Raw genomic sequence first — 25,286 nt, forward strand, 5'->3', positions numbered from 1 at the left:
AATGTAGGATTGCGGTCGTATGGTGAAAAAATGTATAAACACGCTGAATACGTGGATTTCAACGCTTTCCTTTATAAGGAGTTACAGGATGGGTGGGGGCAGATAGCCAATGAAATTGTCAGCATATAAAGTTTGTTTGGAGGGAGAGAAACCTTTGCTCCTGTGCCATGTATTCAACTGAATCCGTCTGAATAAACTTTGTGCACCGAACAGGGATTACAAAAGAGCCGTCGAAAGGTGTCAACACAATTTGATCTATTTGTTTTTGCACTAAAATTTTAGTAAATGGGACTTCAACAAATACTGTGTCTGTGTGACTATCTATTTACACACTGTGGTCCAGTGATTAAAGAAACGGTCTTGTAACCAGGAGGTCTCCGGTTCAAATCCCAGCTCAGCCATTGACTTGCTGTGTAAAACTAAGCAAGTCTCTTAACGAAGTCTATCTTGTAAAGCGCTTTGTTGTGGTGCTCCACTATGAAAGGCGCTATATAAAATAGATAGGTATATATATATATATATATTAAAAATGCCTTTCCAAATAGGATGGTGAGCAGTAAAACTACAAAATTACTTTTACTTTCCAGATTTCCCTCGTTACTTTGGCCTATAAACAGCAACAGCTGTTTTATTGAAATAGTTCTTTAAGCATGGGATGACTGGGTTTATTAAACAAACCTAACCGGTAAACACTCATCGCATTGTCTGATGCTCAGTAGATGGGTGGGCCAGCCTCGCAACTCAAAATCACTGTACTTTGATCGCAATAAAACTGGCACTTCTGTTGCTCCGCCGTTGTGGCAATGTTTTTTTAAACGTCAAGTTTACGTAAACATTTGGAACATCAAGGATAAAAGTGGCCTTTTTGTTGTAATTTTTTTTTTTTTTTTGTCCGCAACATGCGCGTTCCCGTTCAGACTATGCGTTCTATAGAAGTCTATGCAGGAAAAAAGTGATGTGGCTGCTATCTGGAGGAAAAAGAACAGCATTTTTTTTTTTTTTTTTTTTTTTTTTAAATCATATGTGAAAGGAAACGACAACCCCAACCCTCGACCTTCCTTTGCTGTTATGTTGAGATTTGCTGGTAATGCTTTTTTTTTTTTTTTTTCGTTTGTTATTCTTAATCTGCAAGGAATTATTAAATCATTCCAGACAAACTGGTATGTCCGTGGGATCCACAGAGCAACCACAGTGACCAGGTCATCAAACTGCTGGTATATTTGTGGATGCTTAAATCAGATGGCTGCTTCAAGGTACTTCACCCATTCTCTTGTATTACAAAAACCTTGTTTCAGTGGCTGTGAATACAGATTCTAGTATATTCATTCATTCTGTGGGCTCCGTTCTACTGTGAAGATCATGCGCTTAAGGAAATTGCTTTCTGGTAATTAATTAATTAACCAGTGTCGATACTGTCTGAACTTTAGATAATGTGTACTCATTAACCACCAACTGCCTGCATGTCATTATTGAACAGTAGGATTTTTATTTAAAACCCTGAAATAACAGACTGACCATGCACAGATAATAGGATATGCACAATGGATTTCATGGAAAACATTTTAGAGAACACAAAGGAAAAAGGATCTGAGGAGTAAGAGTGAAAGTATCTTCCTCTATGTAGCTATCAGTTGTCTGGGGGCTTTTTTGAGTTGTTTTTATCAACAGTGAGGTTAGCACAAGCAGGGCACAAGTAAGCCTGAAGCCTGTCCTGGAGGAACCATCCTACTAGGTGGAGTAGCTCTGCCTCATTGTGCGTCCGATCCTGGGCTCCTGTCATGAGAGGGACCGTCCAGGTATCTGTTGTGGTCCAGAGTACAGGAGGGCTCAGTGGAGAGCAGTCTCACTTCACTTGTGAATTAAACCCAGACTAACAGAAACATGAAGCCTCTGTGCCATCCACCTCTTCAACATATTCAAGAAGTCACATGTTGTTGAGCCCTTGCCTGGCCTTCACAGTGAGCTTTTACTCTATATTGGTAATGTGTTGCTTGGGACAGCTTTTGCACATAATGATGCACAAAAAGCTGAGAATGAGGGGGAAAAACAAGCCAACTTTCTGGCCGCCACGGTGGAGTCTGATGTTCTTGGATACCCTGTGGTGTTTTACTAGAGCGGTTTTATTTCCCCCTTATTGTTGCATTACTGGTTGTGCATATGAAAGTGAATGCTTTTTTTCATGAAGTGAGATTGCACAATGTTTGGATAATGCTTTTCTCCTGCGCATACCTGAGATTAGAGAATGTGAAAGTAAAAGTCCAAGGGAGACATTTTGTCATGGTGGTTAAATCTTCAACAGCGTACAGCTATCTCAAAGCAGAGCAAGGTAAGGAAAGTAATCCTATAAAATTGTAAACGGATGGACTGAAATGTTTACAGTGTGTCCTTCCTCACTTATCTCCTGCTCTTTCTGTTATCGTGGCGTAATTAATAATTTTAAAATATCTGTTTTGTTCATGCCTATGCCTGACAATCAAGCTACAATGATCTGATTTAACAATAAATGTGTGGGAGAAAATGATGATTTTTTATTTATTTCTTAGCAGATGCCCTTAGCCAGGGCAACTTAAGTTGTATACAAAATAAAATACATATCAAGAATTACAGTACAATTAAGAACAAGATTATAATCTGGGGCATATGATGGTTAGCTATCTGTCGGTCCAGTGGTAAAGTGCAGGATTGTACATTCTTTGTGTGTGTGTGTGTATTTTTTATTTTTTTTGTAAAAATATATATATAAATTTTACCAAAAAAACCAAAAAAAAACATTGAGCACTTACAGAACAGGGCTGAGGCTTTTAATCAGCATACAATCAAGGCAGGGCAGCTACAGAGTTTATAACCAGGGTCTTTGCTCATGAAAGGCTGCAAGCAGACGGCATCATGAGTGGTTCCCCTCAGCTGTACATGTGACACACCTCAGCCCTGCGCCTCTCTTCTGCTGTTTGTTTTTTGTCGATTTTATTGAATGTGCCCTGGGGCTAAACCAAGACCAGCAAATGCATTTGGCTTGTGTGTTGAGCCGGATTTAAACCCAGGTGAAAAACTTTACAGAGACTTACCTGGACAAAAGGTAATAGTTTTCTCGCCAATGACAACCGAAACCAGCAGATTCTTGTCTGGCAAGTCAGTCATGCTTTAATTGCCCTTGAGAAATGCATTAAGCTGAAAATGTGTGGGTTGTGCTTTTGATTTACTGTAAACAGCTTTATGTTGTGTTCCTGCAGTGAGTGTGTTCGTTGGATCGCAATGGATTCACTGGCTGACTGTGTGAAGGAGAAAGCCACGATGTGCAGCACCAATCCTTTTGAAGACACAGAAACCCTGGAGCAAGTTTCATTACAGTCTATGGAAAACAGAGGAGAAAATCTTGATTCAGCAGAGAAGTCTGATGTGATTGGTAAATTAGGTAAGTCCTTCACTGGGTATGACCATGCGTGAAAGTCCACGGAGAGAAACAGTGCCAGGTATGATTTACTCACAGGAATGTAAAACTGAGCTAAATGAGTAGGTGGAGATATATATCAGTACTTGTTCAATACAGATCTGACTTATTGGAGGTTTTTCTACTTGCTGTGAAGTTTTACTCGTTTCACTTGATGTTTTCAAGAAAGATTTGCAATGCACGAATAGTGTTGATTTTGCCAGTGCTAATGAGGTGGATGCGTTGATTTGTAAAGCCAAGCTTCATTTGTAATTGAAACTCCCAACATCCGTTCAATTTTTTTCCGCAGACTGAAGAGGTTATTTTTATAGTTGGCCCACGGGCCAGATCTGCTGAATTCAAAGTTAATTTCTTGTTCTAATGTTGTGTTTTTGACATTACTTCAGTGCATTCTCATGTTGTTTTAAGGATCAGAATTAACTTCAGTTCCAAATGGCAGTGAGGAGCCCAAGAGCCCAGATGGACCAAAATCTCTCTTAAAGAGAAGCAGCCTGGGCAGGCTGAGTTCAAGACTACGCTCTGGACTTGGGAAGGATGGGGAGGGGAAACGAGAGCAGCGAAAATCTGTCAGTGAAGATCAGTCTGAACACAGGAAACTCTCAGGTGAGACATCTGGATTCATCAGAATTAGAGGCATTTTCAATCTTTCAATTTTCTTACTATTTATAATTCATATTCTGTATCATTATCTATTGCTGTATTTGCTTAGATCATTATTAACCATGGACTCCCATTGCACAGCGGTTAATCCATTCCTGGCTTTACTAGGAGTTTAATAAGATACGCCCAACCTTGTTACCTATACACTGTGGCTAATCAAACGCATAGTAAAACCTGGAAAAGGTGAAACTGTATGCAGTAGGAGTCTTATTTCTATCCCTGCCATGCTTACTAGGTATTCCAGCAAAAACAACATTTTAAAGCCTAATTATGAAAACTCAGTTGCTGAAGTGGTTTGGAAAATGGAATTAAAAAATATGATTTTGTTTTCTGGAATAGCAGGGATGGAAATAAAGCACTATTGCATAGCAGCTTCGCCAATTCCAGGTTTTACTACGAGCTTGATTAGCAACAGTGTATAGGTAATAAGCTTGAGTGTGTCTTATTAAACTCCTAGTAAAACCAGGAATGGCTCAAACTGATATGCAACGAGAGTCTTATTTCTATTCCATTTTCTTGTAGTTGGCCCATGATCCTGATTTACTGGATTAAAAGTTTGTTTCTTGTTAGAATACTTGATTGTGTTTTTGTCATAACTTCAGCACATTCTCATGATTTTAACCTGTTTTAAGGATCAGAATTAACTTCAGTTCCAAATGGCAGTGAGGAGCCCAAGAGCCCAGATGGACCAAAATCTCTCTTAAAGAGAAGCAGCCTGGGCAGGCTGAGTTCCAGGCTACGCTCGGGACTTGGGAAGGATGGGGAGGGGAAACAAGAGCAGCGAAAATCTGTCAGTGAAGATCAGTCTGAACACAGGAAACTCTCAGGTGAGACGAAAAGCTGTAACACCACGAATGCAGACGAGCCCGGTGGTTGAGGCGCTCACCTGTGTTGTGCAGGGTCACCTGTTCACGCACAGCCTCCATCCTGTTACATTACAATAAATCAATTTGAACACATTCTTACCATCCCACCTGTTGTTTAAAGGACCAGAATCATCAGTCCCAGGTGACACTGAGGAGCCCAAAAGTCCAAATGGATCTTTGCCTCCATTGAAGAGAGGTGGCTTGGGCAGGCTGAGCTCAAAGATACTGTCTGGGCTCAGAAAGGATGGGGATGCTAAACAAGACTTGTTGAAAGCCATTGCTGAAATAAGAGCAGAGGAAGTTGACACGCCACTAAAACATAAAGAACCTGAGGAGCCCCTGTCAGGTAAAATCTCTCATGTCATTTTTACTGAACAGTTACTTAGTAAATATATGTGTGTGATGCATAGTTAACTTACAATGTGCTTCATGTGTACCTCTCTTTATGTATATATAATAATTGAATGGGATACTCCGGTTAACTAAGCATTTTTTAATACTTTATTCTGGATTCCTCACAGTCATGGAAATCCATGATCTAATTAACAAGGGAGTCCTAGAAGAAGCTCATATACATCTACTGCTGCTGAAAAAGGAGCTGGATTCAGAGGCTTCAAAGACCGTGCAAGAAGGCACTCAGTCAGAACTGTTAAGGAAAACAAAGGACATGGAGCTGCTCTGTGGCACGCTCAGGAATAAGCTGAAATCCATTGTGAAAGACTCGCTGAACAACTCACAAGATCTTCTGACCGAAGCTGTCCAAATAATAGTAGAGGAGGACAAACGAGAATACGATCCGTCCTATTCTGAAGCCAGCTGTCTCAAAGGGCCCCAGAAATGGAAGGAGCTGTGGAGAGAGGCTGTGCAAGAAGGCGTGCGGGACCGAATTGCCAACGTCCCCATCGCAAAAAGAGAGGACAACCAGTCGTGGCTGGCAGTGCACTTAGCACTCCTTGGGAAGTCTATTGTTGATGATTTGGAGAGTGTGAAGACCGTGGTACAAAAGTGCTATCCAGAGGACTTTGGCGTGTGCGACACTTACGTGTCAAGCTCTCATCAAGAAGTTTCTTCACACTTGCAAAAGATCATGCAGCAAAAGCTTGATGTGAACGAGTGGTATGCCCTTTTGAACTGGACGATCAACTGCTATGAAAGGTGAGTGCTATGCTTCAAAGCGGGCTGAACGCTGGTGCTTGTTCCTGGTGAATCCCCTCTGTTTTTTACAGTTTTAAATAGAAATTGTTATATTGGACAAACATTATACAGTCCCCTCTCCTACTGGACAGATACCAGACTGGTGCTTTGTGTTGACATTATAACAAGGGTCATTAAAAAATAAAATAAATGACTACATGGTTTTCAAAGCTTTCCAGCACAGCAACGGCAACAAATATTGTGTTCTCCACAATGTGAATGATTTCAATTTAAACTGGTAAAGAGCTGGTGCTAAAGTAAGGGAGACTGCAGTGCAATTCTGTGCATTTGCTTGGCTGGGTGCATTGACAGATGGTGGGCCTCTTGTAGTCACTTTTCAAATGTGTATCATTTATAACAGAAATACTGGGTCTTTTTTTGCCAAAACTGTTTTCTATAACCTTTGTGCTGTGGGGAGATTTGAACACCATATAAAACCAGACAAGCAAATCTGAACTTGACCATTTTGCTTTGTCTTTAGTGATAAAATAATGGGGAACCTTGTTTTGAAACCAGAAGTAAACACTGAAAATATGGATCCTTTATTAGATAAAGATACATTGGAAAACATGAAGACAAATTACAGCACCGGGCTGCAGGTAAGTTATTGCAGGTATTACATAAGAGCCTAACCCATAACCCAGTTCTGCCCTTCGATGCTCACCTGTTAATGCATTGTGCACACTATTCAACAAGTGTATTTGTAGGTTTGTAAAATATGAGTTGGCATGCATTTCAGCTAGTGTCTTCATCAGTGTACCTGATTGTTTTAAGTTTAACTTTTATATATATATATATATATATATATATATATATATATATATATATATATATATATATATATATATGTGTGTGTGTGTGTGTGTGTGTGTGTGTGTGTGTGTGTGTGTGTGTGTGTGTGTGGAAAACAATAAGAGACAGAATTAACATTGTTTTTGTTTTTATAGGTGCAACTGAAACAGTGTTTGGAGAATATGTTAAACATTGAATCAGAAAAAAACTGGGAAACCAAAGATGAGCCTGAGATACTGAATGGCTATTACCATTCAGAAATACAGATCGATATAACCGAGGTACAGTGCAGTACCAGTCACTGGCCACTGGGAGTGCTGGCTTCCTTGTTTATTTACTCACATGTTGCCCTGATCACCGAGCTTTAAAGAATAATTTTTCATAGTCTGTTTTCAGGAGTAAAATACATTTATTTTAATAATACATGACAAAGCCTGAAATTTCATATATACAGTGTCTATATATATATAGTTCTTTTTGTAGATATACAAAATGCCATAAGATGGAAACACTGAGGTAATCAGAGTACATTGAACACCTGCATTAAATCATGTGTCCAGGGTTGGGGTCAATAACTCTTTTTCAATTCAGTTTACAATTCCTTATCTAAATCAATTCCCAATTCTTATTAAAATTCCCTTGAATAATTCTTGCTTAATTTGAAGCCAGTTTCATTAACAAACACTGCTTGACTTCAACTGAAGTCATGTGTTGCCACTGTGAGAAGCTCGTAACAGAATACAGCTAATTGCGATTTTAATCCATGATGTGTTGGAATGGGAAGTGATTTTAAAAAGGTATTGGATCGGAATGGACCAGGCCCCTGTCTTTGTCTAATACATACCCTGCTTTGTTCTTTAGATGGTTCACAGGTATGTTACGACTTCACGAGAAATCGACACAGACTTGGAAGAGAGGGTTCTGTGCACCTGTTCAGAGGAGCTGAAACATTTCTCACGACAGTAAGTGAAAACTCCTTCTCTCACTCAGCAGAGCATAAAGGATCAGCAGATTGCCTCAAAGCCTTTTACTCCACATTTTTAACAGCCTTTTTTTTTTTTTTTTATATATATATAAAAGTACAAAACAAAAGAAGAAAAAAAACACTCATTAAGTTTTTAAAACTTAGAAGAAACAAACAGGTGTTTAGTTGTGGTTTGGTAACATCCTTAACAAAGCTTTCCGTCAAACCAGTGTTGTGAGCTGGGCTCATTGTCTGTAGCTATATTAAACACCCTTGATGTTGTTAACGCAGGTAGATTACAGACTGTTTTCAATTGCAGCTTCCACAATACTTTCATGGAATGGAGAACTTCCTCCCCAAACTCTGCATTACAAAAGAGTCTCTCCATTGCTTACATTAACAGCTTCAGCAACATCAAGTAAGTGTCTTTTAAACAATGTGTAAAGAAAAGATTATACAGGTCCTGTCTCCTGATTTCAGTGCTTAATCAATGGGTCCCTATACTAGTTGATTATCTTTCCATGTATTTTAGGACTTCATATTTTTGGCACACCCAAAGACAGTGCTGTACATATACTGTATCAGACTAATGTCTTCATTAATGCACAAACACAAACTGTAGAATTAATGACTCATGCCACAGTCATTTCTCACAGACTATATATATATATATATATATATATATATATATATATATATATATATATATATATATATATATATATATATATATATTTTACCGTACATACAAAGAGAGACAATTATCCAAACTAATTTGGACTGATCCGTTAACATGCACCAGTACTTAGTGCATAAGTAGCTACTGATGACTGATAGCTAGTAACCTATTCTATCACATTAGGCATACAAAATTACAAACTGTTAAAATAATGCAATTCAGTAAAACTTTAACATCGACAGTTAAGGTAATGAAATACTGTAATTAAACTTACCATATACCAACTTTGAAAATCAAAGAATACAATTCAGTACAACTTTGACACATTACAGAACTGCAGGAATCATTAAAGTGCTATACTTTGATACTTTTGCATCACCTAAAATTTTAGGATTGAGACATAATTAAATATTTTATTTAAAATCATGCATTTAAAGGAACTGCAAAATCATATTGTGAAAGTGTTTGTATAAATAAAATACACACAGCTATGGCCAGAAGGTTTGCATCAGGAAATGTCCCAAATGCAATACAGAGGAACCAAGCACCACTTCCCAGATTCATTGGCCAACATTCTGTGCTCAAAACTTTCTTTTTGTATTACTCAACTCGGTCAGTAACCCAAGGGAGTTTCTTACAGAACTTGACACCCATCATCAATATTGGAATGGTATTGAAGGGTACTGTATACTGGATATGACTTAGACAGATTTGAGTTAATGAACTTGGAGTCTAACAGCTCAGAGTTAGACCGCTTAAAAAAAAAAAAAAAAAAAAACAGGATGGTATATATATATATATACCATCCTGTTTATTTTCCATCAAATTAAAAAGCTATATTTATTTCTACTGTGTTGGATTCTGTCAATTAAGGCATTTTAACCTCCTTGTGCTCTGTCCTTCTGATGCATAGTTCACCCCTAGCCTCTGTAATAAGTGTCTGCTAAACTTGACTAATTAATAATAATATATTACACTCCAGTCTGGATGCTTCTTTATCTCATCTGGTTGAGTCATAGGATTTAGAGCCAGATAGTTATGAGTTCCCATCCCTGGATCCCCGGGGCAAGGTAACAGTAGTTCAGTCCTGATACATGGTGGCAGTGGTGGGATGTGTGTCCCCACACTGGAGAAATGGAGTCAGGAGAATAGGGTTTGGAATAAGGAGAGGAAACTGTAGCCTTCAGGATAATCATTGGATCACCAACCAGCTTCTGCTACTTCATGTGGTTGTGTCCTTGGTAGTCAATGAGTTAAAATCCTGTGATCCTCTGTGCAGTAGTTACTGTGGTATACCTCTTGACAAGGGAAAGTCAATCTGTGTAGTGAAGCTCATTGAAATGAGGGCATAGTTAGCATTCATACAGGCTCTGCATCTGCTATAGTTAGGTTAGCTGTTGATAAGTGTTTTCCTTTAGGAGAAACCACGTGGTTTCTTTGAAACAGTGCAGGGCTGTGCGCAAATGAACACAGATTGCATAAAAAGCCAAATGTGGTTTTAGGAATGTTGGCACAGTGCAGTCTTTGAAATCAAATTTAAAACATATGTGTGGCAGCTTATTCTTGAGCTGGGTTTAATGGCCAGTTTTTAATTTTTTTTATTTTATGGAGTATTTAGGTTTTTTTTTTTTTTTTTTTTTTTTAATTGTAAAGTGCCCTGGGTTGCTCTGCATGAAGAGAGTTATATAAAAGCAACTGTATTGTGTTATTGGTTCAATATGAAGTATGAAGTAAAGCTGTCTGTCTCTTCCGAGTCAGCAAAGGAAATGCTGACACCCGCCCGAAACACAGCTTTACAATTTCTGGTTAATCATTTTCAGTGTACTGCAGTGCCCTCAGACTCCCTCACTACCCTCAGACCTGCATCTTGCCATATAAAAAGATAGCTTATTGCAGAATAGTCATTATCCACAACATGCCTGTAACGCCATTGATAATGCATTCTGAATTGTTTTTTCACAAGAACTGAAATGGACAAATACAAAGAGAAATGCCCGGCACAGATAGAGCAATTGAACAACGAGCTGGACAAAGTGATCCAGGATTTTGGAGCAATGCTACTAGCTGATTTTATACAGGAGACAGAGGTAATCAGTGTAAGAATAATAAGCATTCTCCTGCATTGAGCAAAAAAAATAAACGAAGTTCTAACATTTTTTTTTTTTTTTTTTTACCATTTAAGCCGTATTTTAGGAAATTAATGACAAAGAGGTGGCTTTCGTGTGAGGATGATTTTGAAAAGATAATGGAGATTATTGAAAATCATTCCGAGCTTTACAAGAAAATGAAGCAGCCCTGTTTTCAGGTAAGGAGATAATCCGATTACTCTGGGATAGAAGCTATGCATTGATCCTGGTCATTATCTGATAGAGAGAGAGGTTTCTTTTGGACTGTACGGTTTGTGCTGTAATTGTCAATACACACTAGGTGTGGTCAGAGGTTTATTGAAAGAGCCCGCGGTATAAGAAAGTGTACAGAGCAAAAGACATGGTCAGCTATTTACTTTGCTTACAAATCCCTCTCGTGTTTCTCTCTTTCTTTCTTCCTGCATCCTCTACATAGAGGTAAACACCAGTCAACATGCAGGAACCCAAGGAATAGTTCAAACGCAGACGTGCATTCATTCCAACCTGTGATTTAAAGGTGTAGACACGCATTTTAGCCATAGTGTAACTAATACAGTACAAATGACTTGTTTTCTGTCCTACATTTGTTTGCCGACCATGTCGTGCAGCTTGACATATGTTCCTGACAATGTTTGATTCAGGACTGAGCCTTTCACCAAAAAACAACAGGTGCTCAAATAGGTCTTTCCCATTAGAAAGTTGTGGGGTAACACTTTACATTAACTGCCTCTAATTACACTGTAACTGCACATGTGGTTAATAAATAGAGGCTAAGCCCAAACACATCTAGAAATTCCAGTAGTATTGTTAATCTTCCCAGTGTGAGGCGCAATGTTTTACCAGTCCTGCCAAACGCTTGGCTGAAAAAACACAAGTCAGTGGTTTTATATAAGCTTGTAACCTTTGGAACATAGCCCAGAAGTACATTTATTTGCCTCTGTCTTCAGATCATTTACTTGCACTGAATATTATATATATATTTCAAATACACATATGTAAATAGCAAATTCAACATAATATTACACGAGCTGTATAAATATACAGATCTCAAGACCTATAATGCAGCCTGTTTTAAATATAAATAAAACCCAAAAATGTTGTGCTGCCTGGCAATTATAGATTTAAGGGTAGCATTGTGACATTTAGTTCCACTGTATTATAATAGTATATTATATAGGATATTCCAAGATATCTGTTACTACTACACCTTGCTGTATTCTCATTTTTGTTCCAAAATAGAAGTGTGTGAATGACATCCACTACAGTGCTGTGAAGGGATACGTCACACAGATAATGAAGAAGAATTATTCTTGCAAAAACAGAAAACACGAGCGAGCGGCAGCAAAGATAAAGGTTGAGTCGGAGGCTCTCCGGAGTCACTTTGATGACATGGTGAGTAAACACTAGACCAGTGGTACTCAACTCTGGCCCTTGAGATCTATTCCAGTCCTGGTCTTTAGTTTAGTCCAACCAGGTTTCTAAATTGGTTAATTGCCTCTAAGCTGCTTCAGTTAAGTACATTAGAACCTGCTTGGAGTAAAAACCTGGAGTGGATTGGATCTCGAGGGCCAGAATTGAGTACAACTGGACTAGACTTTTCATCCTGCTTTCAACCATATCAGAAAACAATTAACATGACATTAATACAGTATGTGGTGTTGAAACAAAGCAGCATATTGCAATTTGGAGCACTGCCCTATCGATAACAGGAAAGAAAAAAAAAGAAAAGACAAAGATAACATTAAAGTGGGCAGTGGTGCTCTACTGGGCGGCCCACAGAAACTATTGTGCATCTTCTCCCTGAAAACAATGTCAGCAGCAAAAACAAAAGGAACCAGACGATCCTGTTAACTAGTTAGGCACCAGCTGAAGTCTAAAAAAGAAAACATTTGAAAGGAAAGTTATTGTTGGAAAATATTAGGGTATTCAATGAAAGATGACACAAACCTTTTGTATTTAACTTTCATTACAAATGATGCAGGGTCAACAGAGTGATTGAATTTGATAACAAAATCCCCCCCCCCCCCCCCCCCCCCCCCCCCCCCCCCCCCCCCCCCCCCCCCCCCCCCCCCCCCCCCCCCCCCCCCCCCCCCCCCCCCCCCCCCCTTTGTTTTTAGGGTACCACTTCGAAATGGCTTCACTCCGCGGCACAGCATCTCGGTGACATCGTTGGAGTAAAGAACAAAAGGGACATCAAGGAAACCATCCAGCCTCTCGTTTCTGACTTCCCAGATATCAGGTAGCTCCACTGTTCCTCTGCACTCTCTTATATTCTGCATGTCACAGGTTTGCCAGTATGACCAGGATTTTACCTCTACAGAGTTTAGCATGGGGGATCTGGGCATTCGTTTTGCAATTAACCATGACTTTCCAGTGCTGTTTACTTTTATTTCTTTTTGTGGATCATACCATGTTTGCTTGAATTTATTTTACCATTCTTTCACTTTCCTTTAAATGGCTTTGCTATGAATTTGCAATGGTACACAGCAGTGGTTTACTCACCAGTTTCTTTAACCACTCGGCAACCAAGCCTCCTATAAAATATTACAGTTGTTATGGAAACTTTTTTCTAGGATAATGTGGGGGAGGCATGCATTCATGTGTGAATGAATGAACACTTCTGACAATCCCCACAGGACACTGTTCATTCAGTAATTGAATAGATAGACCCTGATGTGACTGATACTGGTCCACTGCTGATTCAGTTTGGTTTGCCCCAGAAGTGGCTTTGACTCCTGACTTGTTTCAAGGCACTGGGAAATTCCTGTGTAGTAATAGAAGCTAGGTCACTGAAGGGCGCTTTCAGTTTCCATCGTTCTGCATACCATGTAAGAATACAGAGCTTGCAGGCTTGACAGGATGGGAAAGGGCAGCAGGAAAACCCCTCTGACATGCTGCTTGTACCGTTCCCCTCTCATATTGTTGTATATGCGGTTTGCCTGCTGATACCCATTGCTATAATTTTAGAAATTAGCTCATTGCATTGGCTTGTTTTAACACACTAAAGTGAAAAATATTTTGCATCGTAACTCGAAATCCAAGCTTGGGATGGAAAATAAAGACAAAGTCATTTCTTGACCCCTAGAATGGAAGTAGTGGCAATTTTTTGAGGATGACTGCTTAAAGTAAAACAGAGCATTTGTTTTAATGATCCTATTAGTGATTTTTGCTATAGTAAATAGAGTATAAATGATGTTATTACCCTGTTTTGCTTGCTCCCTATACCTTATGAGAGGAGCAGATTTTCTTTTTGAAGGCAGGTTGATTTTAAATATATTTTCATACAACTACCAAACCTCAGAAGTATGGAAGGAAATTTTATGTAGATACCTCAGCATTTCTGTGCCGTGATAGTTTTATGAATGTCAGAGGCAAACCAGTTCAGTCAGTTGTGGCAGTGCAAGGTTTCTCGTACTACTTTGTTTTCTACTTTAGGATTCTGAGTGGTCACAATCAGATTCTCACAATCATATTTTTCAGTTTGTAATCTTCTTCCCATTGTCAGAATAAAAAAAAAAAAATAAGCTGACTGGACAACAGTGTGCAGCCCTGCTCTGAATAAACCACACCAAGGCTTTCAAAACCCTGTTCATTTCACAAACGATTATGCGATTATTCCTTGGAATTGTTTGATAAATTCAGCATGCTGAATTTTTCACCTGGCTCCACTCTACATGTCTAGCTTCGTTTTTTTTTTTTTTTCAGCAAGGAACATATTTCTGCCGTTCTATATTTCCGAGGGATCACAAAAGGCCCTGAAAAGCAAGCAATACTCCGACGTTTACAAGAACTGAAGAGCTCACCTGAAGCGAATGTGAACAGAAGCAGGTTACTTTTTGGTGCCATCGTAGTCCCAAAGACTAACGCCTGTCTGTCTTTGACCTAATGACCGTCATCATCTTCCTGTCCAAATGCCGTCTGGCTATGTAACCATATGTATGTATCTAAAACGTTATAGACTTGTCGTTGAAACATGTGTCTAATTTTAACATTTTTTATGACGTTTGCAATCAGTTGTTTCATATTGCAATTGCTCAAAGGTGCTTTGCCGGGATTTCAAGGGTTGCTGTTCTGTTCTAGTTGCCTGCTGTAGACATATGGAACACAGGCTTGAGATGTTCCGTTTACTAACACGTAACTGTGGGAGCAGAGATTCGTTTTTAGGAGTCTCTTCAGAAGTGGTCCCTTGAGGACATTAGTTAGTAAATGATAATTAACTTAGCAGGAACAGAGAACACACAGTAAGAAATTAAGGAAGAAATTACATATTGTAAAAATGTAGTATAACGTATACTTTTAGGCTGCATTTTCTTTTCTTGAAATGCTAAATGTATGTAAAGGGAAAGAACAGTTAGTACAGTGTTTCTACTGTAAAGCAGAGATGGAATGAATGTTAGCATTGGCATCACAATCACGGCAGATTAAAATCTGTGCTCCAGACAGAAAGTGATTTACAGAACAGTAAGTGTGACAGGAAAGAAAAATCTATGCAGAGAATTCCACTGGATCATTCTGGAAAGTCTTAAACTCTTTTACACAGCACTGCTGTAACCCTTGTAATGACATGCTTGAGTCAAAGGAATCTTTTTTTTTTTTATTGCTTTTAATTGCAATGTATACAGCATGGGATAAACACTCCCAGGCAGAGATATGTAGTTGTAAACAAAGACCAAAAAAGCTTTTTTTTTTTTGAGTGGCATAATGTTATTTCTGGAACAGAAAGCAGCTTATCTTTGCATATTTCACTATTGTTTTTGGATGTTTAGGTTTTTCTTTTTTGCAGTCGACCCTCATTCCCATCCATTATTTATACTGAAACCTTTTCTTGCTTCGACTTCTGGGCAGCTGAGAATGCATATTATCTGGGGAGAGCTTTTCTTTCGCCCACAGCCCAGTTAATTGCTTATTTTAACCAACACAAGTCTTTATTCCATATCCCTCTCAAAGTGCTTTCTTACGATAGCAGCACTTTACAGATTATCCCATCTGTATAATCAGTATTGGTGCCCATATTGATGCATTAGGACTGAATAAGAAACATATGCACAGACTCAATAAACAAAACAGATGTATACTCCTCTGAAATGACTACATACAGACTATTCGAATTCTAATGCCTCTAAGAATCTAAGAAGTCCTTTCAAAACAGTGACCTTTCAAGTACCTCGGCTACATAATGGACTTCCCTTCAAAACCTAAACCTTGATAGGAAAAAAACTGTTTGCAAGCCCATGGGCTAAGTAAAGGTTTGTTAGCAATGTGTTAATACTAAAGCAGATGGTGTTTTATAACCCTAAAATGTGCATCAGGCTGTTCTCTGTGTAATTTCTTTATTTGTTAGATACTCTTGCACCTAATTGGTTAGGGGTAACACTTTACATAGGGTCTCTAACTGTATTTACATAGTAGTTACTTAGTAAATATGTGTGTACTTACACATAATTTCTGTGTTACTAGGCATAGTTATAATGCACTGAATGTGTACATCTTTTTGCAAGATATGTGTAAGTACACAATTGTATCAAAAAAGGATTGGGGTTAGGCTTCTATCATGCAAAAAGATGTACACATTAAGTACCTGTACATTGTCACTGCACAATAACATTGTAAGTGTAAGTGCACATGTATTTACCATGTACCTACTGTGTAAATACACAGTAATTAGAGCCACATAATGTAAGGTGTTACCTTGTTAGATTATTTAGGTTACAATAAGGGCTTACACACTTTCCTTTACAGTTTTCCTATGTGTTTTTAGCAGTCTAATTGGATTCAGTCCAAGTGCAAGCAGGAAATCTGTAAATTAATTCTCCAAGACATATTTTGTGTTGACAGGAAAGGCTAGTTTTGTAGCCTGGCACATATTGATAATAAAAAGTCAGAATCACTACAGATATTTAGCTCATGTGTGAACATGGGAAAAGCATGAAATAGATATAATACCATGCAGTGGACCTGGCCAGTGTGGGGTTGAAGGTGTCATTACAGCTGTTAAACAAAACCACTAACCAATTACACATTCAGATAAAAGTGATTTTAGGGGATGCAGGTTTTATCACTGCATTTTCTTTAGCCACAGTTCTGCAAAAATAAATGCATATAAAAGTAATTTGCTGATTTATGTCAAACTTTTTATTTTAAGTCCTCTTATGGTTTTCATGTTTGATACGCAACTTGTTAATTTTTAGTTTCAGATCGGATCAGTTGAGATAATGGTGCAAGTTCACACACAGACTGAACAGCAAGTCAGTATTGAAACAGCCTGCTCCTGGAGCATAAAAACTTAAGAAAACATGCGAACAAGAGGAAGCCGTTCAGCCCCTCTAAGCTCGTCCAGTCCCTCATAGTGGATTGATCTCAGGACTCTGTCAAGTTGGGTCTTCAAGGATCCAAGTGATCCTGCCTCAACAACATGACTAGATATCCTATTGCATCCCCTCCCCACTCTTCATGTGAAGAAATGCCTCCTTAACTCTGTTTTAAGTCTCCCCTTAATTTCCATCTACAGAGTTTCTACACATAAACTCCAATAACACAACAACTCCCTCCTCGTTTAACCAAAACAATTGTTATGAATTATACAGAGTTCTCCTGGAAGGTCTATTGTTGTAATATTTTTTGAACTGGATTATTTGGCCTGGATGCTATTCAAGGATACCCTAGCCAATCTAACAAAAACTCAATTAATTAAACAAAGAAAGAAAATGCTTGCCTCTTATAGATAAATAACAGCTTATTCCCAACCAAGAATCCAGCAGCATGATGTTAAGTTCAGATACTCCTGGTGGTGTAGATGTTCCTGGAGTCTCTTTCAGTGAATGAATAGTAAACCTGGAACTCAAACCGCGTCCGTGACTTGACTCTTGTTACCTCCAAGGTTTTTGTGTGCAGTATGGAGTGAGTGATGTCGGGGGTGGTATGGTGCTCTGGAAACAGTGTTCAGGGCACCATCTCCGCTGCTCAGTCAGTGACCTCATAACAGACAGTTAGTCCTATACAAAGGGCTGTCTGAGGACAAGAACATTTTACCAATTCACAAAAAAATGAAGGAACATTGAATGGCTGACTTTTTCATAATAACTTTTAACGCACCGCATCTCAAAAATATCTTTTTGTTTTAGGTGCAATATTTTTGGTTTTAGCCAGCGAATTGGTCTTCAATATAGGTTTGACTGTAACTGTGAAACAAATAACAACGAGAAAAAGAAAAATGCTGCATTTTTCCCCCTATTGGGAAAACAAGCTTTGTTTGGGAAGAAAAGATTAGTAAATTCTGTCTTAGTTTTTTGGTCCATAATTTAAACCGGCTGCTGTGGCTGCATGAGGTTAGAAATCTCCTGTCACATATTTTCCAGCATGTGTTTTGCACATGCACAGTGCTATGTTTCCAAGTAAAATCTGACAGAAAAGATAGAACTATCTTTCCCTGAGTGTGCCAGGGATATAAAGCCTATGGAAATGTGCTTCAGAAATTGTCTGCAGTCCTCTCAGTAATATATTAGAAGACTTTTTTACTTTTTGACCAATTGATATGAGAAGAACCCAACACAACCAAGCTGGAGACTCTTTGCAAAGAAGTGCCTGTTTTATAATGAAGACAGCTGTCAATCCTCCACATCACATGTTCACATGTGGCCTATTCCCTCCATTATAATGCAAAACAAAAAGGTTCCATTCCACTTAACTCCCTCCCATGTGATCTCACTAGTGTGGAAGGCATATACATTTTAATTACTGGGTCTCATTCACAAAGCTTTAACTTAATGCATAACATCTAGACTGAAAGTGATCTTTTTTTTTTATATTTTCGGTGCCCAAAAATTGTACCCCCCCCTATTTTTTTCTCCCCAGTTTAGTGTGTCCAGTTATATTTTTTCACCACAACAGGTCAAGGTCTGTAGGCGTCCTCCAATCCCACGGCCTCTTTACACCCAAGAGTTATTTGATTATGGGTCAAACTGCTGTAACCACTTGAAATGCAATGTTTGTATGGACTGAGTTTATCAGCACTAATGTCCTCATTAAATTCCTCAAAAACAAATTGCTTCACTGTCACTTCCAATAAAAAGTCTGTTTATTTCGCAGTTATACCCCTTGCAAAGATTCCCTTGTGGGTTTGTTCAAGATTGAAGTAGCTTCTTGTAAGTGTAGAATCAATCTGTAAAGGATTTCTCTAAAGAGTTACTGGACACAACGATTCCTGCAAATAAATGGTTGCTTGTGTTTTATTTTCATGCGGTAACCTATCCTGAATCAAGTAGCTTCTTTTACAAAGTTCCCCAACTACATTGGCTTTCGCATAGCAGTAGCCTACATTGTCCTTTGTGTCTAGACAGGCCATTTAGCTACACACACCTGCAGGAAAACTGAGACACACAAAAGTCCTCACTGTGGCTTTGAAAACCAAATATGAATCTTAATTTTTTAATTTTAAATACTAATTTGTTGTGTAATATATTTGAAGAGGTAACGGTCAGTTTTTTATGGTGTGACGTCATTTTTAAAATGTTGGGGGGGAGGGGGGTGCAGGGAGGGGAGCATTCTCATTGGCGTACCTTGGATCTTAGAGCCGCCAAATCACTTCATCAGACAGGGTGGGGTGCAGCTATCGTGGTGTAATGCTCCACTGAGTTGATATAAACCGTTTTATCATTCTGTGACTCAAGGGGTTCAATTAATATGTGGTATGATATGCTAAAAGCATTGCGAAGTGTAGTAACAATTGGTAAAAGCATGAGTGGTAAGGCATAAATAAGAAAGGTAAGTCACACAGAAGAATGATGAAGCAGGCTGTAAGCATTGCAAAAGCAAACAAAACTGCCAATCTACTTGGCATAATTACCATGCAATATTGCGTAACATCTCCAGCTGGTCTGGTCTGTTAGATTTTAATTATTTTAACTGCAGCTTATTAATATTTTTCCAAGCTCTCTTCTGTGGCAAGCGGCAAGAGAAGATACAGCTTTAGCTGTGGTCTTTATTTCATAGTAAGATTCATTTTGAAATCAATGCTGGGAAATTCCCATAGCTGTGAAACGGAACACTGATCTGACTGGAGTTTCCGTCGCACTGAAAGTTTGGTCAGCTGCATGGATTTGACTTATTCTTTTTCCATTAGGATACGGGAATAAACAGGCTTCAAGCCAAAAATTCTCCCCAAATATATAGCTGTTAAAACATGAACTAATCATTTAAACAGTACATGCGAGGTGAGCACACTTTACCAGAACGATGTGTAAGACAATTCAAAGTTAAGCTAATTGTGTTGAATTCCAGGAGTAACATAACCTTCATGATGTAACACTTGAATGTCCCCAATGTTGAAAGAGTGTAGCAAACTGGTGTATTCAACAGCTTTATTGTAAAGTGTTTTCGTGGGTTCCATAATGACCTTGTTTTATTCTTTTTTATGGTTTTATTGTGCCCTGAGATCATACAAATACGAGGGTAAGTTGTATTACTATTATTGTTTAACACTTAAATATGATTATTTGGGTGACTGATTTCTACAATCTTCCATGGTTTTGCTTTTTGTGCGTTCGGCTTCATCAGAAAGCACACATTGTTGATTTCTGTTTACATAAGCGACCTCTCTTTGTTATGGAAGCTTTCTGGCCACTTTCACCTACACATGAACCTCACGTCGATTATCATGCGCTGGTGTGTTTTAGCTCAAAGAAACAGTTAATTGATAACAGCGTACACATTTTACAAGAAACACCAATAAAGAAATTAAACTTGGGCTTGTGCGTGTAATGAGTGAAATGAATGGAAAAGCAAGGGCTGGCCGTGAACCACATAGCATCAGATTCAAAGAGGAGCATCTTGCCATTCAACTGAAGAGCAAGTCCTGCTGTCAAGAGGCAATGTGCCGATGTCAGTATTATTAACCAGTCAGCTGTTAAGAGGAGATCTATGACATGAGGTTAGAAAAATATATAAAAAAGTCTTTGTATGGCAAACTGCACCCAAGTATAAAGAATGGTATTATACCTCTGGAATACCACCTGTATCAAATATCATAATATTAAGTGTACAGCACAGCTTGGTAAAAGCAAGAGCTGTAATCCTACTCTGCATATGGAAACTATAATTGCTCATTTCGAAGCCTACTCTACAGCTACAAACAGCACACATCCTATTCACAGCAACAGGATCTTCTCACTTTTGTTGGTTTTAGTTACATATTTTTTTTGTGCATTTATCATGGTTCTTCTTTTCTGCTTTAGAAGAATCTTGAACCTTCAGTTTTATTATCTTCTGCTTTGTGGCACACACGGGCACTGTCGGTTCCCTAAGAGCACATACCTGGTTTGAGCAGCATGTCAGAGACACAATAAAAACACACATTACTCAGTGAAGCCTCATCTGTCTGAAAGAACTGATCCAAAGTATCTACTGGCATCTCTTGGCTCAAGTCTTGGGTAACAAGCTGTAGCTGTAAATTATGTCCTTGCCAGTGGTTGTTCAAACCTAGTGTGGACTCTTGTGTTGGTGCCACAGAAAAGGGCTGGCAATATGCCTGCATCAGCGAGCGCTGGTGTCATGCTAATTCTGAAATCATTAAATCAGTGAAGCTGCTCTCCATCAGCCTGGCGGTCGCAGCTGTAACTGTCAATGCCATCCGTGACCTCTGTTCTCAGTTTGCACAATAAAGGAGTGGAAAAACAAAGCACTTAGCTGCCTCTCTGCTGCCTTCTCACTGTGACTGTGTGGGTCTGCTTCAGCTCCATCACACCTCTCTCAGGAAGGAACATGTGAGAGAGCTAGATAGTTGGCAATAGCTCAAAAACTAGAAAAAGAGAATTTGCATAGGACCGTTTTTGCATAGGCAGTTGGACATTAAAAAGTTCCAGAAAGCTGGCTAGTAGTTTATGAAGTGATGGCAGCGCTGAGACAAGCGCTACCAAACTGTTTTAAGTGCCATGTGTTAAGGTAGACAGGCAGTCTCTGTATCAGGGGCATGTCTCCCCATTAGTCTGACATTACATACTGTTTGTTTTGAATCAGCGAGTAATAAATGTGTGCTAAAGAGCTTGAATTTATTCTCATGTTCCTATGTTTCCTTTCGTTGCCTGTTTGACCATCAGCCGTCCTGTCACAGTGCTCTTTTACTGTTTGTTTGCTGTAATAGCTCTAATATGTTATGTGACATATAAACATAATTCTATTGAATGAGCAGAAAACGCATTTTAACACCTGCTTGAATGAGCTCTAGCCAAGGATAAATAATGCCCTGGATTTGAAATCAAGGAGATTCTTTATCATTGAATGTAATGTAATATGAAGGTATACGGAGACACGGTTTGTCTCTCTCTGAGTTTGTCACTCTACATTCTTACATATATATTGTAACTGGGTCAACAGTGTTCAGGGATGCCACCAATCAGGGGCTCGGCTTGCTGCATGAGTGCTACCCAGTTGCAACATTGTTGGCAAAACCAAGTGATGAGATGTTGCAACCACCAGGGGATGGAGAGCGGGATACTGGTGCGCTGGGGGCTTGGCCTGGACACAGGAATAAGTAACAGGCCGCTACTGCAGGGCTGCTGGGACACAGAAGCTGGAGTGAGAAATGAATGTGGAAGACAGAGTCAAGGAGAGCAGAAGAGAGAGAAACCAGAGGCTGCACTTAGTGGCTGTACCACATGGCCGAAAGTGTTTGCTTTTGGACTTTCTTTTCTGTTATTTTATTATTTGTCACAGTCTGAGTAGCACTACAGTACTCAGCTGTTGTTGTACCACTGGCTGATAAAGCAATATGGTTTTTACCTGTCCAGTGTAGAGTCCCAGCTTAATAAACAGTCAATTCAAGAACCTGCCAATCCTGTGAGAGCCTCCTGCATTTTCCTGTAAACGCTACAATATATATATAGAAAGAGAAGTGTGTATACAATTGTGAAAAAACTTGATCAGGACATACTTTAGAAAAAGTTATTGAAAGTATCAATCTAGTCATGTGTGAAAATATGCATATTCCTGTAAGTCAAACTTGCAAACTGTGGATATAGGTCGTGGTGTCTTATCCATGTTATTAATAATTACTTTGAAATGTACAGCTGTGGGCACTGGAAATAAAAAATAAAGAGTTTGTTTTACTGTACAGTATGAGGCTGGGAAAACACTGGAAACTACTATGTTGTGAGTTCCTTTTTCTTATATAAATTTTTCATTAGATTGTATTTAATCCCTTTGTGAATTGTGAAATTTCCCTTTCTGATCAATTGAAAATATACACTTGTTTCAAAAAGGGAAGTTTTGAAAAAAATCTTGCAAATATGTATAGAACCTCGAAATCCTGTATTTTAAAGGAAGTGAAACTGACCATCACGAGTCCTGAGAGACCCCCTTAAACTGTTCATCTGCTGCCATAGAAACAAAGTGTGCAATAATACTCCAGGCAGTAACAGAAGAGGAGGACCATATGCGCGAGTCCCAAACCGTCAGAACTTCTCCAACATCCAAAAGGAACCTGCTCTTTATATATTGCAACTGCTTGGGACTGGACGCTGGGAGAGGAGCGGGTGTGGTATTGTTAGGTATTGGTGTGTGTGTGTGTGTGCTGTCCTGTCTTCCCCGCTGTTTGTGTGTGGAAGCGCGTTTCCTCTCTAGGTAGTGCTAGCGTGCAGCCTAGGGTGTAACGCGTACAGTGCAGCTGTATTAGAGGGGTCTGTGTTGAAGGCATATGAACATAAGAACATAAGAACATAAGAAAGTTTACAAACGAGAGGAGGCCATTCGGCCCATCTTGCTCGTTTGGTTGTTAGTAGCTTATTGATCCCAAAATCTCATCAAGCAGCTTCTTGAAGGATCCCAGGGTGTCAGCTTCAACAACATTACTGGGGAGTTGATTCCAGACCCTCACAATTCTCTGTGTAAAAAAGTGTCTCCTATTTTCTGTTCTGAATGCCCCTTTTTCTAAACTCCATTTGTGACCCCTGGTCCTTGTTTCTTTTTTCAGGCTGAAAAAGTCCCTTGCGTCCACACTGTCAATACCTTTTAGAATTTTGAATGCTTGAATTAGGTCGCCACGTAGTCTTCTTTGTTCAAGACTGAACAGATTCAATTCTTTTAGCCTGTCTGCATATGACATGCCTTTTAAGCCCGGAATAATTCTGGTCGCTCTTCTTTGCACTCTTTCTAGAGCAGCAATATCTTTTTTATAGCGAGGTGACCAGAACTGCACACAATATTCAAGATGAGGTCTTACTAGTGCATTGTACAGTTTTAACATTACTTCCCTTGATTTAAATTCAACACTTTTCACAATGTATCCGAGCATCTTGTTGGCCTTTTTTATAGCTTCCCCACTTTGTCTAGATGAAGACATTTCTGAGTCAAAAAAAAACTTGTAGGTCTTTTTCATAGATTCCTTCTCCAATTTCAATATCTCCCATATGATATTTATAATGTACATTTTTATTTCCTGCGTGCAGTACCTTACACTTTTCTCTATTAAATGTCATTTGCCATGTATCTGCCCAGTTCTGAATCTTGTCTAGATCATTTTGAATGACCTTTGCTGCTGCAACAGTGTTTGCCACTCCTCCTACTTTTGTGTCGTCTGCAAATTTAACAAGTTTGCTTACTATACCAGAATCTAAATCATTAATGTAGATTAGGAATAGCAGAGGACCTAATACTGATCGCTGTGGTACTCCACTGGTTACCACACTGCATTCTGAGGTTTCTCCTCTAATCAGTACTTTCTGTTTTCTACATGTTAACCACTCCCTAATCCATGTACATGTGTTTCCTTGAATCCCAACTGCGTTCAGTTTGAGAATTAATCTTTTGTGCGGGACTTTGTCAAAAGCTTTCTGGAAATCTAAATAAACCATGTCATATGCTTTGCAATTATCCATTATCGATGTTGCATCCTCAAAAAAATCAAGCAAGTTAGTTAGACACGATCTCCCTTTCCTAAAACCATGTTGACTGTCTCCCAGGACCCTGTTACCATATAGGTAATTTTCCATTTTGGATCTTATTATAGTTTCCATAAGTTTGCATATAATAGAAGTTAGGCTTATTGGTCTGTAGTTACCTGGTTCAGTTTTGTTTCCCTTTTTGTGGATCGGTATTACGTTTGCAATTTTCCAGTCTGTCGGTACCACCCCTGTGTCAAGAGACTGCTGCATGATCTTGGTTAGCGGTTTGTAAATTACTTCTTTCATTTCTTTGAGTACTACTGGGAGGATCTCATCCGGCCCAGGGGATTTGTTTATTTTAAGAGCTCCTAGTCCCTTTAACACTTCTGCCTCAGTTATGCTAAAGTTATTTAAAACTGGATAGGAACTGGATGACATGTGGGGCATGTTGTCAGTATCTTCCTTTGTAAAAACTTGTGAAAAGTAATCATTTAACATATTTGCTATTTTTTTTTTTATTCTTCATCTACGATTTTGCCATTTGTATCTCTTAAACATTTAATCTCCTCTTTGAATGTTCTCTTGCTGTTGTAATATTGGAAAAACATTTTGGAATTGGTTTTAGCTCCCTTAGCAATGTTCATTTCTATTTCTCTCTTGGCCTTTCTAACTTCCTTTTTGACTTG

The 25,286-nt window shown here is 38.9% G+C and overlaps 1 protein-coding gene across 1 annotated transcript; it reads left to right on the top strand.

Moving 5' to 3' along the window:
- Positions 1-2,233: 2,233 nt before the first annotated feature.
- Positions 2,234-15,249, top strand: LOC121329534 (exocyst complex component 3-like protein 4). Its single transcript, XM_041275145.1, has 15 exons — positions 2,234-2,326; positions 3,231-3,412; positions 3,857-4,051; positions 4,741-4,935; positions 5,096-5,320; positions 5,496-6,129; positions 6,650-6,767; positions 7,116-7,241; positions 7,822-7,922; positions 8,244-8,342; positions 10,567-10,690; positions 10,786-10,908; positions 11,969-12,121; positions 12,847-12,968; positions 14,435-15,249. Exons 2-15 carry the CDS (start codon positions 3,253-3,255, stop codon positions 14,613-14,615), a joined length of 2,556 nt encoding a protein of 851 aa, XP_041131079.1. The 5' UTR covers positions 2,234-2,326; positions 3,231-3,252; the 3' UTR covers positions 14,616-15,249.
- The last annotated feature ends 10,037 nt before the right edge of the window (positions 15,250-25,286 follow it).

Source organism: Polyodon spathula, chromosome 17, assembly GCF_017654505.1.
Source record: "Polyodon spathula isolate WHYD16114869_AA chromosome 17, ASM1765450v1, whole genome shotgun sequence".
Taxonomy (NCBI): Eukaryota; Metazoa; Chordata; class Actinopteri; order Acipenseriformes; family Polyodontidae; genus Polyodon; species Polyodon spathula.

Coding starts and splice junctions, on each gene's coding strand:
- LOC121329534 (XM_041275145.1), top strand. CDS start 3,253: ATGGATTCACTGGCTGACTGTGTGAAGGAGAAAGCCACGATGTGCAGC. Junction 4,936..5,095: donor TGAACACAGGAAACTCTCAG/GTGAGACGAAAA, acceptor TGTTGTTTAAAG/GACCAGAATCATCAGTCCCA. Junction 6,768..7,115: donor ATTACAGCACCGGGCTGCAG/GTAAGTTATTGC, acceptor TTGTTTTTATAG/GTGCAACTGAAACAGTGTTT.